Raw genomic sequence first — 12,479 nt, 5'->3', positions numbered from 1 at the left:
ACCTAAAACTTAGGATGAAAATATCTGATGTTTAGACAGATGTTGATACATTCTAGCAATGTGTTGTTGAATCCTTAGCTGAATGTAATTAACTCACGCAAAAAGCTGTAGGAGCACAACGAATAACAAAACACTGACAGGAGCTTAGATGACTGTTAAGTATTTTGTACTGTCATGGCATCAGTAAATTGAAATGAGACCTCTGGAAATGGAATTAGCATTTATTGACTGTTTTTTCAGGTGAGTGGGCTTCGCAAAGCATTACCTAAAATCTGATGCCAGTACATTGATCGTCTCCTGCATGCCAAACAATACGCTCACAGCAATACCTGTTGTCAGCATCCAATTCCTACTGTTCGTATGGTTTCCTTAGTTTATTCAAGTGAGAACAGAATTTTTTGCTAAAAGCATTTTCACAGATGTAAACATTTTGATATGCTGCCAATGCAATTTTTACTTTCAAAAACTAGCAAATACATCTTTGCCATAAAGTGACTTCAGGTTTTTCCCAAAAGATGTTTCCATTGCATTTCCATTTTTCTCATGCCAAATTCTGTTTCCTAATGGAATAAACCCTGAATAAAATGTTCTACAATGCCTTTGATGCAACAGCTATTCTGGCAGAAGTAATGGTGCATCACTACTGTGTAAATGTGGTATTACATACCTCTAACCAGGGCTCATTTAGGAGCAGCAATCACAGGGTTGCTTGGAACATGGGTAGACCTTGTCCTTAGGGTTAGGAGAACCAACCTAATGACACACATTTGTATTCCTGCAGATGTCCAATAGCCTTATAAGTAATCAGCCTGCCCTCTCCCCAAAATATTCAATGTCTTTCTGGAGATTTGAGCTCCGATTTTGGGCCTGATTATCGTGAGTGCAACAGAAAGGGGGAAAGAGTTTCTTTTGTTGGTGGTGGTGGGTTTTTTTTTTTTTCAATTGAAACATTATATGTACTTCAGTGATGAACAGTTCTGTTGGTTCTCTGTATCAAACTTAATATTTATGCTTAGCCATGAATACTCTATTATACTTATGATACCTGTAACAGCTCCAAGAATATTCATGTTTAAATGCCCATTTCTTTTGTTCTTTCAATCTAGCAAGTTTAATCTGTCACTTGATCTGTGCTGCCTTGAAAGTAGTAGGCAATATGTCATTCACTTAAAAGGAAATAGCCTGGTATTATAATCACTTCAATCACTAACTGGCTTGCATGCCTTTGGATACTATTCACATCTTATTCAAAATTTGCTAGTTCTCATCACTGCCTCACCATTAATAAAGACGTATTTCTAAACTATTTAGAAATTGCCAGAGAAGAAAATACGTGCAACCTCTCTTTTTGATGTCCTAGATAAGAAAATAAAAGCAACTGATCAGAACTACTTTATTTTTGAAAGTATTTCCATTTCATTGTGCTTTTAATATAATAAAACCTATTTTTTTTCCACATCTTTTTCCTGAAAATATTTTTAGCAGCATCTGTCAAATGCATACCTTGAGGGCGAGTCTTTTGTTCCCACAAGAGACTCATGCTAAAATGAGTTTCTTTCCCTGAATCAGTTTCCTTTTGCATTTCTTGATAAGTCTCTCTGCCATTGTCTCAGCTGCCAGCTAAAGCGCCTTCTGTGGTTTTGATTGACTTTTCTTTCCAAATATATACCTCAGAGAGCTAAGAGGTGGCACCGCTATTTCATTGCCCTCCTTCCACGTTGCCCAATTTCAAAGTTAACCCACTGACCTCAAGTACAAATTGCCTTAGCAAGGACATCATTAAACCCATCGTTTCTTGATGGATGTACAATGAACATCTAGAATAACAGCACCCATATGGTCCCTTGGGTAGGAGCTGTAAATCCTCTTCTTTGCAGTTTAATGCAATTTTTCAAGAGCCTTGGGAAACTTTGTGGCCCAGCTGCCATCCATGCCAGAGGGTGTTTCATGATAGCAATTCTCCAGGGAAAGCACATGCTTATACATTTCTAATGTCTGTAATTATCATCACCATATTTTTATACATCAATAATTGGACTTTCAAAGCACAATTCTAATATGTCCCAAGTCACAGGGAATGCTTGCATAGCATTATGCATTCATTGTGAAAGTAGTGGAGTTAAAAATAAATTATACCTATGTATTAAAAAACAACAAACACAAACTGCCCTATAAGCTGGGATTTCTGTGCCAATCTGCCATCCACAGACACAGGTCATGTTTTTCCAGGAGTGCTCATAATGCAAAAAAAAAAAAAAAAAAAAAAGTATTATAAATAACATGCTATCAATCTTTCCTTTCCTTTCCTTTCCTTTCCTTTCCTTTCCTTTCCTTTCCTTTCCTTTCCTTTCCTTTCCTTTCCTTTCCTTTCCTTTCCTTTCCTTTCCTTTCCTTTCCTTTCCTTTCCTTTCCTTTCCTTTCCTTCCCTTCCCTTCCCTTCCCTTCCCTTCCCTTCCCTTCCCTTCCCTTCCCTTCCCTTCCCTTCCCTTCCCTTCCCTTCCCTTCCCTTCCCTTCCCTTCCCTTCCCTTCCCTTCCCTTCCCTTCCCTTCCCTTCCCTTCCCTTCCCTTCCCTTCCCTTCCCTTCCCTTCCCTTCCCTTCCCTTCCCTTCCCTTCCCTTCCCTTCCCTTCCCTTCCCTTCCCTTCCCTTCCCTTCCCTTCCCTTCCCTTCCCTTCCCTTCCCTTCCCTTCCCTTCCCTTCCCTTCCCTTCCCTTCCCTTCCCTTCCCTTCCCTTCCCTTCCCTTCCCTTCCCTTCCCTTCCCTTCCCTTCCCTTCCCTTCCCTTCCCTTCCCTTCCCAGCATGGCGTTAAAACTGGAGCTGTTTAAATAGCAAAGTTCAACATTTATAGAAACTGAGGATAACAGAACAATCTCAAGTTATTATTATTCTAAGAACGGTATAGTTAATAATGAACCGTTCAGTCCCACGGAACATTTTAGTTCTGTTGCTTCAGAGTACTTTGGTGTGAAATTGTATTTCAGAAAACTCCTATATTTTGGATACATAATTACCTTTCTCAGTTAAAAGTCAAAATGCTTTTTATAGCCCTGAACTACTACATTCTATGTATTATCTACAAGTTAGATTACACTGCTGGGTCCAAGCCCAGTTCTAAGAATAATGTCTCAAGTGTTTCTTGGTCTATGTGCTGGAATGGAAAGCAAGTAAGAATTACAGTCCAGCTGTGTGGTGGTAAGAGAAACACTCTGCTGCTTAGCTTCTCCACTATTGGAGCAGGCAGGCAGAAAGATCCTGGCCCGAAAAAGGGAAGGACAGATTCTAGCTTACAATCCATCAACATCCAAAAAGTGGTATTCAGCTAGTACAAATGCTTTTCCTAGGGAGTGTGTTTGCCTGAGGTCATAAATTTTGAGTCCCTGAAATAATTTGTTTTTCTAACAGAGGAGATGCAGTTCTATATTTACTAAACTTAGCTTTCTTCATCCTTATTCCATAGACAATTTACCAGATCGAAAGTGCTTTGGATCAGAAATATTTTAGATCATTCTTTATAGGAAAAGTAACCAATGTTCTTATTTACATATCTGACAGAATTCTGAGATGTAATGTCATCCTGTGAAGTAATAGATGGTTTCTGAAGACTCACAAAGATGAACCCTTTCTGCTAGTCATAAAGTGATAAGCAATGCCAGGTGGATATCAGTACTATAAATCTTTAGACTGTTCTCAAATTCTAGAAGACTGGTAGAATTTCAAGTTAATTATAATATCACCAAGGGACCCCAATACATTCCAGTAGTGCTCAGAAGTTCTCACTTGCCAGGCACTGAATGTATTTTCATTTCCATTGTACGATTTCACATTGCTGTTGAAGTAATATATTCAGCTCCTTTCTACTATACCGTTTTGCAGTCCTAGTAAGGTTACGCTTCCCATGGTACAGTAGTGTTAGTCCCATCTAGTCTGAGAACGTCATTGAAAATATTCTCAGCATATATCTTTCATACCTAATAGCTTTCTGCTTCCTTTTCCCCTTCTTTCTTTACTATCATCGCTATTGACTATGTTCCGTTGTTCCCTGTTCTGTTTTTCCTTGATGTTGAATATCAATTGAGTGCTATTTGAAACAACTTCTCTGGCATAGAAGGATGTGATTTTATTTTCTGAAGTGAAGATTCCATTTGTGTGGATGGGAAACCAGCATTTCTCCACTCCAATCCTTTTTGTGCCACTTTCTTCACTGACACCTGCTTCTGCTGTCTTTCCCATCTTTCTTCTTGCATGCAGATCACTGCTCTTTCTGGACTCCCTTCTAATTAGAACCACAGAACAGGTGAAGACTAAGTGCAGTTCCTCTGCAAACATACTTTTTAGTCTTATCTGGATGATTTACATCTTCTTACAATGGTTATGTGCTTTTCACCACTTCGATAAGCTAAAAAACAAGATGAATTCTTCTTGGTGCCTTTAGCTGCTCTAGCTGAAAGTGAATGTCAGAAAAATAGAATCAGCTCTTCAAAGGCTAACCTCAGCTACCAAGCTCCTCCACACTTTGACCATTCTGTCTATTCTGTCCATCTGAAACCTTATTCACTCCTCTCCTGTATTCAGGATGCAGGGCTCCAGAAAGACAGATTCCCTCTCTCCTCCGCCCTAAGCCAGAAGTGATCCATCAAGTCTTCATTCGACTGGACAGGCCAACCTGATGAATGAAGCAGCAAGGAGGGGGCCATCTGGTAAGCCAATTGTCCAATTTTAGGCATCTCTAGGCTCTTCTTCACAGCTCTTCTGTGTTCCCCAGCACGTCTGTACTTTTTACAGTTTTGCTGCTGGTAAAGTGTTTCTCTGGGAGCAGTTCTGTTCCTAATGCTGTTTAACTTTTCAGCGCTGTTTTAGTTTAGCTCTGTGATGACAACTTCTTTCCAACCCTCACAAATGTAAACCTTTATACAACTACAGAAGAGTTGTACATACAGAGTGGAAAATAAGAGTAATTTCCACAGCATCATACCTTTGCAGAAAAAGCATTTTATATCATGTGAATCAATCAGAATTACATAGATATTTCAGGACATTTATGTAAATATGACCCAGTCCAAAACAACACAAAATGTGAGTGAGGAAAACCAGGAAAATACTGTATATATACAGCATACTATCATGCATACATGACCAAAGAGACTTTTACTTCACTTATTCTTAATTTATTATTTGTGCAGCTAGCACAAATAATGTTGCCAAGGCATCAATTATGTGTCATTTTATAAATCAAACTAATTAAGAACCAGATGCAATCTGAGTGAAAAAGATCTGAGGTCAGTGTTGTGTACCATATGTATGATAGTGCTTACTCATGATGAGGAGATGGATTGGACAGCTGTGAATCTTCCTGCCGTAGGAGTTTTATCATGCCCAGACAGCGTAACATACCTATCTTTTTCCAGTTTATTTATTTAATTTCATAATAAAAGTAAAGGAAGGTGAGCAACACTGACATTACTTTAGAAGAGTAAGTACAGGATAAAAGATTATGAAAACAAAAGAGAAGAGGAAAAGATTTTGGTCAGCAAATTCGCACGAAAATAAATTTCCTTCAGTAATGATGATGTGGAACGTGGATGAAAGAAACAATAGAGATAAGAACAAATTGAATCCTCAGTATGAGTTAATTTCAGCAACATAGTGAAGAAAATAATAATAATTCAATGTCTCAAAACAGCACTGCTTAGCAAAAAGAAAGGTGTGGTTCCTACTGAATACAAAACTTCCATGCTATTTGTTAACAGGACAACAGCAAGATCCACAGTTACAATCCTTCTGGAATTGGTCTTCCCTGTTAAACATTGCTTAAATAGCCCTTTACTTATCAAGGGCTCCCTAAAAACATAACTCCTTGAAATGTAACAGCAACCATGATAGTTACATTATAGGACTTCAAATGTATTTCATAGTAGTATTTGCATCCTCTCTTATCTGTGTCTAGTTTTAAAATCACTGATTTGTAGTCAAATATGGCAGCAAAAACACATCTGTTTCATGAAACATTTTTGCATAGGAAAATGGAAATTCAGTTACTTTCTCCTTTCTCTTCTCTTACGCTTCCCTATTCATTGTTTTATTACAAGTGTTATATTTATTTGTTTTTCTTAAACAAACAAAATAGAAACAAAATTTATACATATGGAAGTTGGAAAAGAAGTTCCAGACTTTTTACTGTTGTAATATCTGTTTGGACAGACTATTTCCAATGTCTTCTCCACTTCTGATCTGTAAGGTAGCATATGGACAGCAGACACGTGCTCCTTACATCTCACAAGTTGTGTTTTAAAATGCTATGATTATATATGCAGATTAGAAAGTTTAGTACTATATAATCACATTAAAATAAAGTTCTAACATACATTTTGCTTTAATGTTAGGTGAATTAACCAAGTTGTTGTCCTAGATGGGCGGATCAGCTTTCATGAAAGCGTAGGTCTTTAACAAGTGGGAGTGAGAGGAGAAGTCTGCATAACGGTTCATCACTATCGTTTGTCATGTTTGCTACGCTTACTAGGTTCTCTGAATGATGTAGTATTTCTTCAGCTGACAGTTTGCATTGGGAATGTAAGGTGCTTATAAAACAGAAATATTTTTCTCACAAAAAAGATCACAGGATCTGTTGAAGAAGATATTTAAAATCTCTGAAGTGTACTGCATCGCTTACAACTCAGACTATGCAGGAGTAATCCCCTCCACTGCTCCATGCCATACGTTTCTTTGTATGTTTTTTTTTCAGTTTCTCTGTCTTTTTGTTTGTTTTATAACTAACTGCATATAGGATATTTGGAGATAAGTTTCCACGTTTTTAATCGTCTATCTTCTGAAAACATATTAAGAGATCTCTGTCAAAGTAGAACTTCTGGTTTCTTAGTGGATCCTTCACGTTTTCTGCATAGAACAACTCCTGAGGTGGAAGTGTTCATGGGCAATGCACTGCCTATGTTTTATTGCTTGAGAGCAGGTTTAATTCACTGAGTAGGAGGAATGATGTCCCAGAGCTGAAGTTTCTGCTGGGGCCTCTGTCCTGTCACCATCTCAATATATTGCTGTATTACCTTAACAATATTACCTTAGTATCTTAACAAGTTGCTTTCAGCTCACTGTTAGGTTCTGTTTGATTTTGAATATATGCATTTTCTCTCTAAGTAGCTAATTGGTAATTATGGCACAAAACCATATTCTTCCTTGTTTTGTGCCTTGTAAATTTATTGGTTGCTCTTGTTATGGAATGCTTTGCTTTATCATGCTCTAATACATGCTGTTGAGGGGAAATTACAATTTATTAATTATTGGTTTTAGTTGTACTTTTCTTTTGTCATTTAATGAGAAACTAGCTAGTAGTCCCATTTTAAAGTTTCAGTTGCAGTAAAGATTAAAAAACCACCCACTCTTCCACTAGAGTGAGAATCTAAACAGGCTAAAAATGGAAAAAGAAAGAAAAGGAAATAGAAAGAAAAAAAAGCAGAAATCATCACATATTAGCTGTTAAAATTTTCTTCTAATTAGTAAAATTTTCATTTTATTAATCTGGGTTATAATAAATCCACCATACAGTAAATATAAAGTATACAGACTATTTGGACATGGTTCCTCCATTAAGATGGAAGGTATTCATTTTTCACACTTAGCCAAAAAGCTTGTCTAAACAGACTACTGAAAAGCTTTGTAATGTGAATGAAAAGGACAAGGACCATGTTCCAGTTTGCATCCTGTTTTGAACCAATTACACAAGTGGCGTACAGGAAGAAATTAATTATTATCGGAATCAGTCATTCTTCATAGGAGGAGACCATTACATTGCTTATTACATGGACTGTATGTCTACGCATTCTCCTGAAGCTGTCTGATGTGATTACATTTATTCCATACCCCTTCATTTCCTCCTCACTCCTTTCAAGAAAGGGCTGTTTTTCTTTGGTAAGAGCAAGTATAGCAGTGACATAGCCATTTTTTAATAATTTTGACCAGTGCTTCACGTACCAAGCTTTAACAAATAAGGGAGACAAAACACCCTTTATTCTGGTGTGGTTTTGTGTGTGTGTTTTCTCTTTTGATACCACTTATGATATTTTCCCATCAACTTGTGATTTTGTAATTTGCATGGGTGGCCTTGTTGTAAAATGAGTCACATTGTTGGTCTTCATTTAATTCTGTCTAATTAGGATGTATTCTATTTGGCAAGCATCCAGTAATTAGTCACGTATTTATGTAATTATTAGTATTTAATGTTTATATAATAAATATGCCTAGAAGGCAATCCATTTAGGGGCTAGAAAAGAGGTAAAGTACATGATATTCCTGAATGCAGAGATCTTACATTCTGAGCCAAATACAGGAAATAAATGAAACAAGAAGTTGACCCCTCTGGTTTAGGGAGAGAGGGTAGCTAAAATGATAGGATATGCATACTTGGTAATCAGTGCTGATTATAGAAGGAGTGAAGATGGGCCCCTGTTTGAAGTGAAATAATAAGGCAGCTTACTGGGGAGAGATAAATAGAAGAACTTCAAGAAAAGGACCAGATGTCTGCTTGATGGTGCTGGAGAGGAAGAGCTAGTGGGGTCCTTGGAAGGTAACATGGCTGGGTGTGTAGTCTACTGTGAAGCAGCTGAGCAGTGATAGCTGCCCACCCATATTAAGATAGAAAAGTCAGGTCACTTCAGATTGACCTAAGCTGTAATTGTGCGCTCAAGTAAGTAAACTTAACTTCTGCTAGGCTAATGGCTATGCGCATTCCAGGGGAGTAATTGTTACAATAAAGTATTTTTTTCATACATCTGATTCTATGAAAAGAGATCACTCAGAAATAAAGCATTACGTGTGGAATTTTGAATGGAGTTAGGTATTGTGATCATAAAACTTAAAAGTAGTATTGGCAATAATCACTGAATGTTGATAACAGTACTCTGCTTGTATTCTATAGATTGTAGGCCTGTCTTTAACCTGAACACTAATTTTTTTCCCCTTTGTTTTTTTTTGTTTGTTTGTTTGTTTTTTGAATGTAATGAATGACAATTTTCATCTTGCTTTCATAAAAACACGCAGAACTCTGATTTTGTTTGTTAGGAAACTTTTCTGATTTTGAAAGTTAGGAAACTTTCATTCAGTCTAATCTAAATAAAAGCTAAAATCTAGGTTATAGGAAATCATAAGAAATTTTTAAAAATATTTAATGTAGCCTTTTTGAGCTTGTCACTCCCGAACCTTGCTGAACTCTGCCATGTCACCTTCTATAGCACTTTAATCCATTATATATGACCATTCTATAAATTATATAGTGTTCACCCAATACAGATTGAGCCCCTTTGATCTAAGAGCAATCTACCGGAGTGATGTTTTTTGGTTAAGAAATTGTTCTGGAGGTCAGAATAGTTCTGTATAGTTTGGTAACAGGTTTCCTGTATGATTTTGGACAAGTCTTTTGATCACTGTCTGTCATTTATGCCATGCATTCCTTGCAGACATTCTTTTAAAATGTTCATCTGATACTAACATGACGTTAATGGTACCTGTTAGCAGCTCCCTACAGATCAGTAAGGAATGAGATTTTCAAGAGTGCATTACACTGTCTCTTTTGATTTTTCTGAAACTCCCAGTTGCAAAACGTGTAGAAGTGATTCTATAGCTCAAGAAATGAAACGGAGACCTGCCTAAGGACCTGGAATACTAAATATGGAGGAAGGCAGTTGATTCTACACCAGATGTCTCTTTTTATACCATCTTTATCTATCCCACAGCTTCTGTCTCTGTGCTACCATTTTCTATTTTTGAATGAGAAAAATAATCTCCTTTAACATATTTCTCTTGTTTTGTGCTTGTCTTCTGCTAACACACTGGACCATGGATGTATTTGCTAAAAACTTTGTAGAGTTCTAGGGCAGTCTGTCTAGCAGATCCACTTGCTTCAAAGCTTTGTATAAAGAACCTAGCTTCTTCTATACTGAATTTGTTTTTGTTTGATTTTTTTTTCCTTTTCAAACATGTATGTTTTGTTCTGTTTTTCAAACAAAGTATCTTTTTTTTTTTTTCTGCTCTTCTTTTGCACTGTTTAAGTTTTCCTTTAAGCTCATAGGTTTGTGTTTGTTTGTTTGTTTTTTGTATATTAAGATGTATTCTCCTTTGCCTAGTTTCTGGCAATGCTGTTACTTGACACTGCTTCATATTTTTTATTGCAGCTCTTGCCTACACACTTCATTTGTACTTTGACAGATTCTTATCATGAATTAGAAGACAACAGGAAACAATTTCACTGTGATGTGCAAGTTGTTCTCTTTGCGTAGAGGTTCATTACCTATTTGTTCCTTATAATTCCTCAGCGTCATGTGAAGAGAACTAATGAATAAGATGTTTTCTGTTTTGTTGCTCACGGATTTGAATTGTGACTGACAAACGCTTTACTATGTGCAGAATCTCCATCCCTGGAGATATTCAAAAGCTGTCTGGATGTGGTCTAGGTGGCCCTGCTTGAATATTCTGTGGTTGTGTGAAAATTCTAGAACATCTTATGAACTGATGCTATAAATTAGCTTGTAAATCTATGGTATTTATTAATATAAGCATTGACTTTGACGTAATTCTACAGCTGTGAGACAGAACTCAAATGTTGACATCTTTTAATGGCTCCTTTCCTAGTTATGCTTAGTGTCATGATGTATATAGCATGTATGCAAAGTTAGGGGCTCGCAGTATGCACAGGTCTTAAAATTTAAAGGCATATGCATATATGTTCCTGTAGACATCAATAATCTGATTGTACATGCTAGCTTGGAGTTTTCTGGCTGTGTCAAGTTTCCTGTACATCGTGCTTACAGTGTACAGAAGGTATAGGGTTTGCAGAAATGTTCCCGAGAGTATCTGGAATGTTTTGTTTGAAACTTTTATATTGCACTCTACAAACAGGAAAATCTTTTTTTTTTTTTCGCTTACTGAAATTCCTTCTCTAGAGATATTTTGCTGTGTCCAGCATTTCAACTGACCATTAGTCTTCACCATAGGAGACATCCTCATTGAGAGGTGTGCACATAATAAGACACTGTGTATATTTTGGATGTAAGACAGGGGTATAAATTACTGCCATTAATGTTCTGACGATAACAAATTGTTATATGTAATCTGCATATGAGAACATCTTCAAAAAGTCATTATCAGACTGCCTGTGTGCCCAGGGGCAATCTTCTACCATAGCATTTCAGTCTTTCAAATTACAAAAAGCTAATATAACTCTTGATGACATTTACAAAAATGTATTATAGCATTTCGTTCAGTCCTCTCACATAAATTTTTCTCAGTGGAGTTAAAGGGAGTTCTGTGTATGTAGGAGCTGCAGGGGCTGGCACTTTTTAAAATCAAAGCCACTTTGTTGTTGTTGTTAAGTCACACCAGTTCAAGAAAATGTTAAGTAATTTTTTTAAAATTTATTTTCTGACTTAAAAGTGCCTCAGCCAATGCAGGTTGTATTTAACTTTCAGTACTCTTTGGCAGAGATTGCACATTCTAAATTTTCGTAGCAAGTTGTTATGTCAGACTTATAAACCCCTGAAAGTTGGCATTTTGTAATGGAGGTGCTGACAAGACCTTTATTACACCAGTACAAATAGACAGCATTTCAATAAATGCTGGTTGTTTTTTTGTGTGTGAGTGATTTTTTTTTCCTTGTAATAGTCTGGTTGTTGCTTTCTGTCACTGTATTTTAAAGTGAACATTATTTAAAACAAAAAAATGTAGTAATAATATTTTTTTTAAAAAGAGCATAATGGAAATACACTGGTATGCCCTGAATTTAGCACACTAACTGTTGTAGCACAGCTTTAGTTTGATAGATCTGAATCCAGATTCAGAATTAAAGGACTGTTATATTATCTACCATTGAATTAGTCTAAATTCTTGTGGTGTGCATGTGCATGTTCCATAGCATCTGGACAGCAAAAATAATCATTTTGGCATGGGGAAGTGGATGTTAATTTGCTTAGTGTGAAACTCGCTTAAATGCCAAAAACACATCACATTTTAAAACCAGAGATGTTCCTACTGAAGTTTTATACTTTGTACTATTGTTTTCATAGTTTAAATTACAGAAAGCAAGATTCAATTCAAACATCTATGATTGTCTTAATTTTCATGAAGACCCTGAACTTTTCCAGATCCAGGAAGTAAGTCACTGAAGTGAGAATTGAAGGACATGTGAGGAAGGTAAAGAACATAGGATGGAGTTCTTGGAACTATTCCATCAGCTAACAGAAGTGGTATAAATTTCATTGAATATGCTTGAGATTTAGCTTTACACACAATAGATTTCTGAATCAATGTAATGTGTAAAACTGTAAATCTCTGTGACCGAAGGGGCTTACATACCTGTCTTTACTTAGTTTCACCTCCTTGACTGCACTTGTAAGTATGCAGTCATGGAAAAAATAAGAATTAATTATCCATCCCTAAAGAGAAATACAGATGGCAAATCCTAGGTATACTTTGGCTT

At 36.6% G+C, this 12,479-nt stretch overlaps 1 protein-coding gene across 12 annotated transcripts in view; it reads left to right on the top strand.

Moving 5' to 3' along the window:
• The window catches only part of CDH8 (cadherin 8), a 360,605-nt gene that overhangs the window by 333,002 nt on the left and 15,124 nt on the right, over positions 1-12,479 (top strand). The window contains exons 13-14 of one of the 12 annotated variants that reach the window (XM_080552792.1): positions 4,574-4,698; positions 9,601-12,028. The exons of 8 other annotated variants lie outside the window; for them this stretch is intronic. In XM_080552792.1, the coding sequence (XP_080408918.1) occupies positions 4,574-4,668 (95 nt within the window). In that variant the 3' untranslated portion in view covers positions 4,669-4,698; positions 9,601-12,028. Of the gene's footprint in view, positions 1-3,553; positions 4,554-4,573; positions 4,699-9,600; positions 12,029-12,479 lie in introns of those variants that run through there. 3 more of the 12 variants (XM_080552802.1, XM_080552793.1, XM_080552794.1) reach the window with 3 other exon arrangements.

This window comes from Anser brachyrhynchus (genome assembly GCF_964034855.1).
Source record: "Anser brachyrhynchus genome assembly, chromosome: 12".
Classification (NCBI taxonomy): Eukaryota; Metazoa; Chordata; class Aves; order Anseriformes; family Anatidae; genus Anser; species Anser brachyrhynchus.
This window is presented reverse-complemented; position numbering and strand designations above follow the sequence as displayed.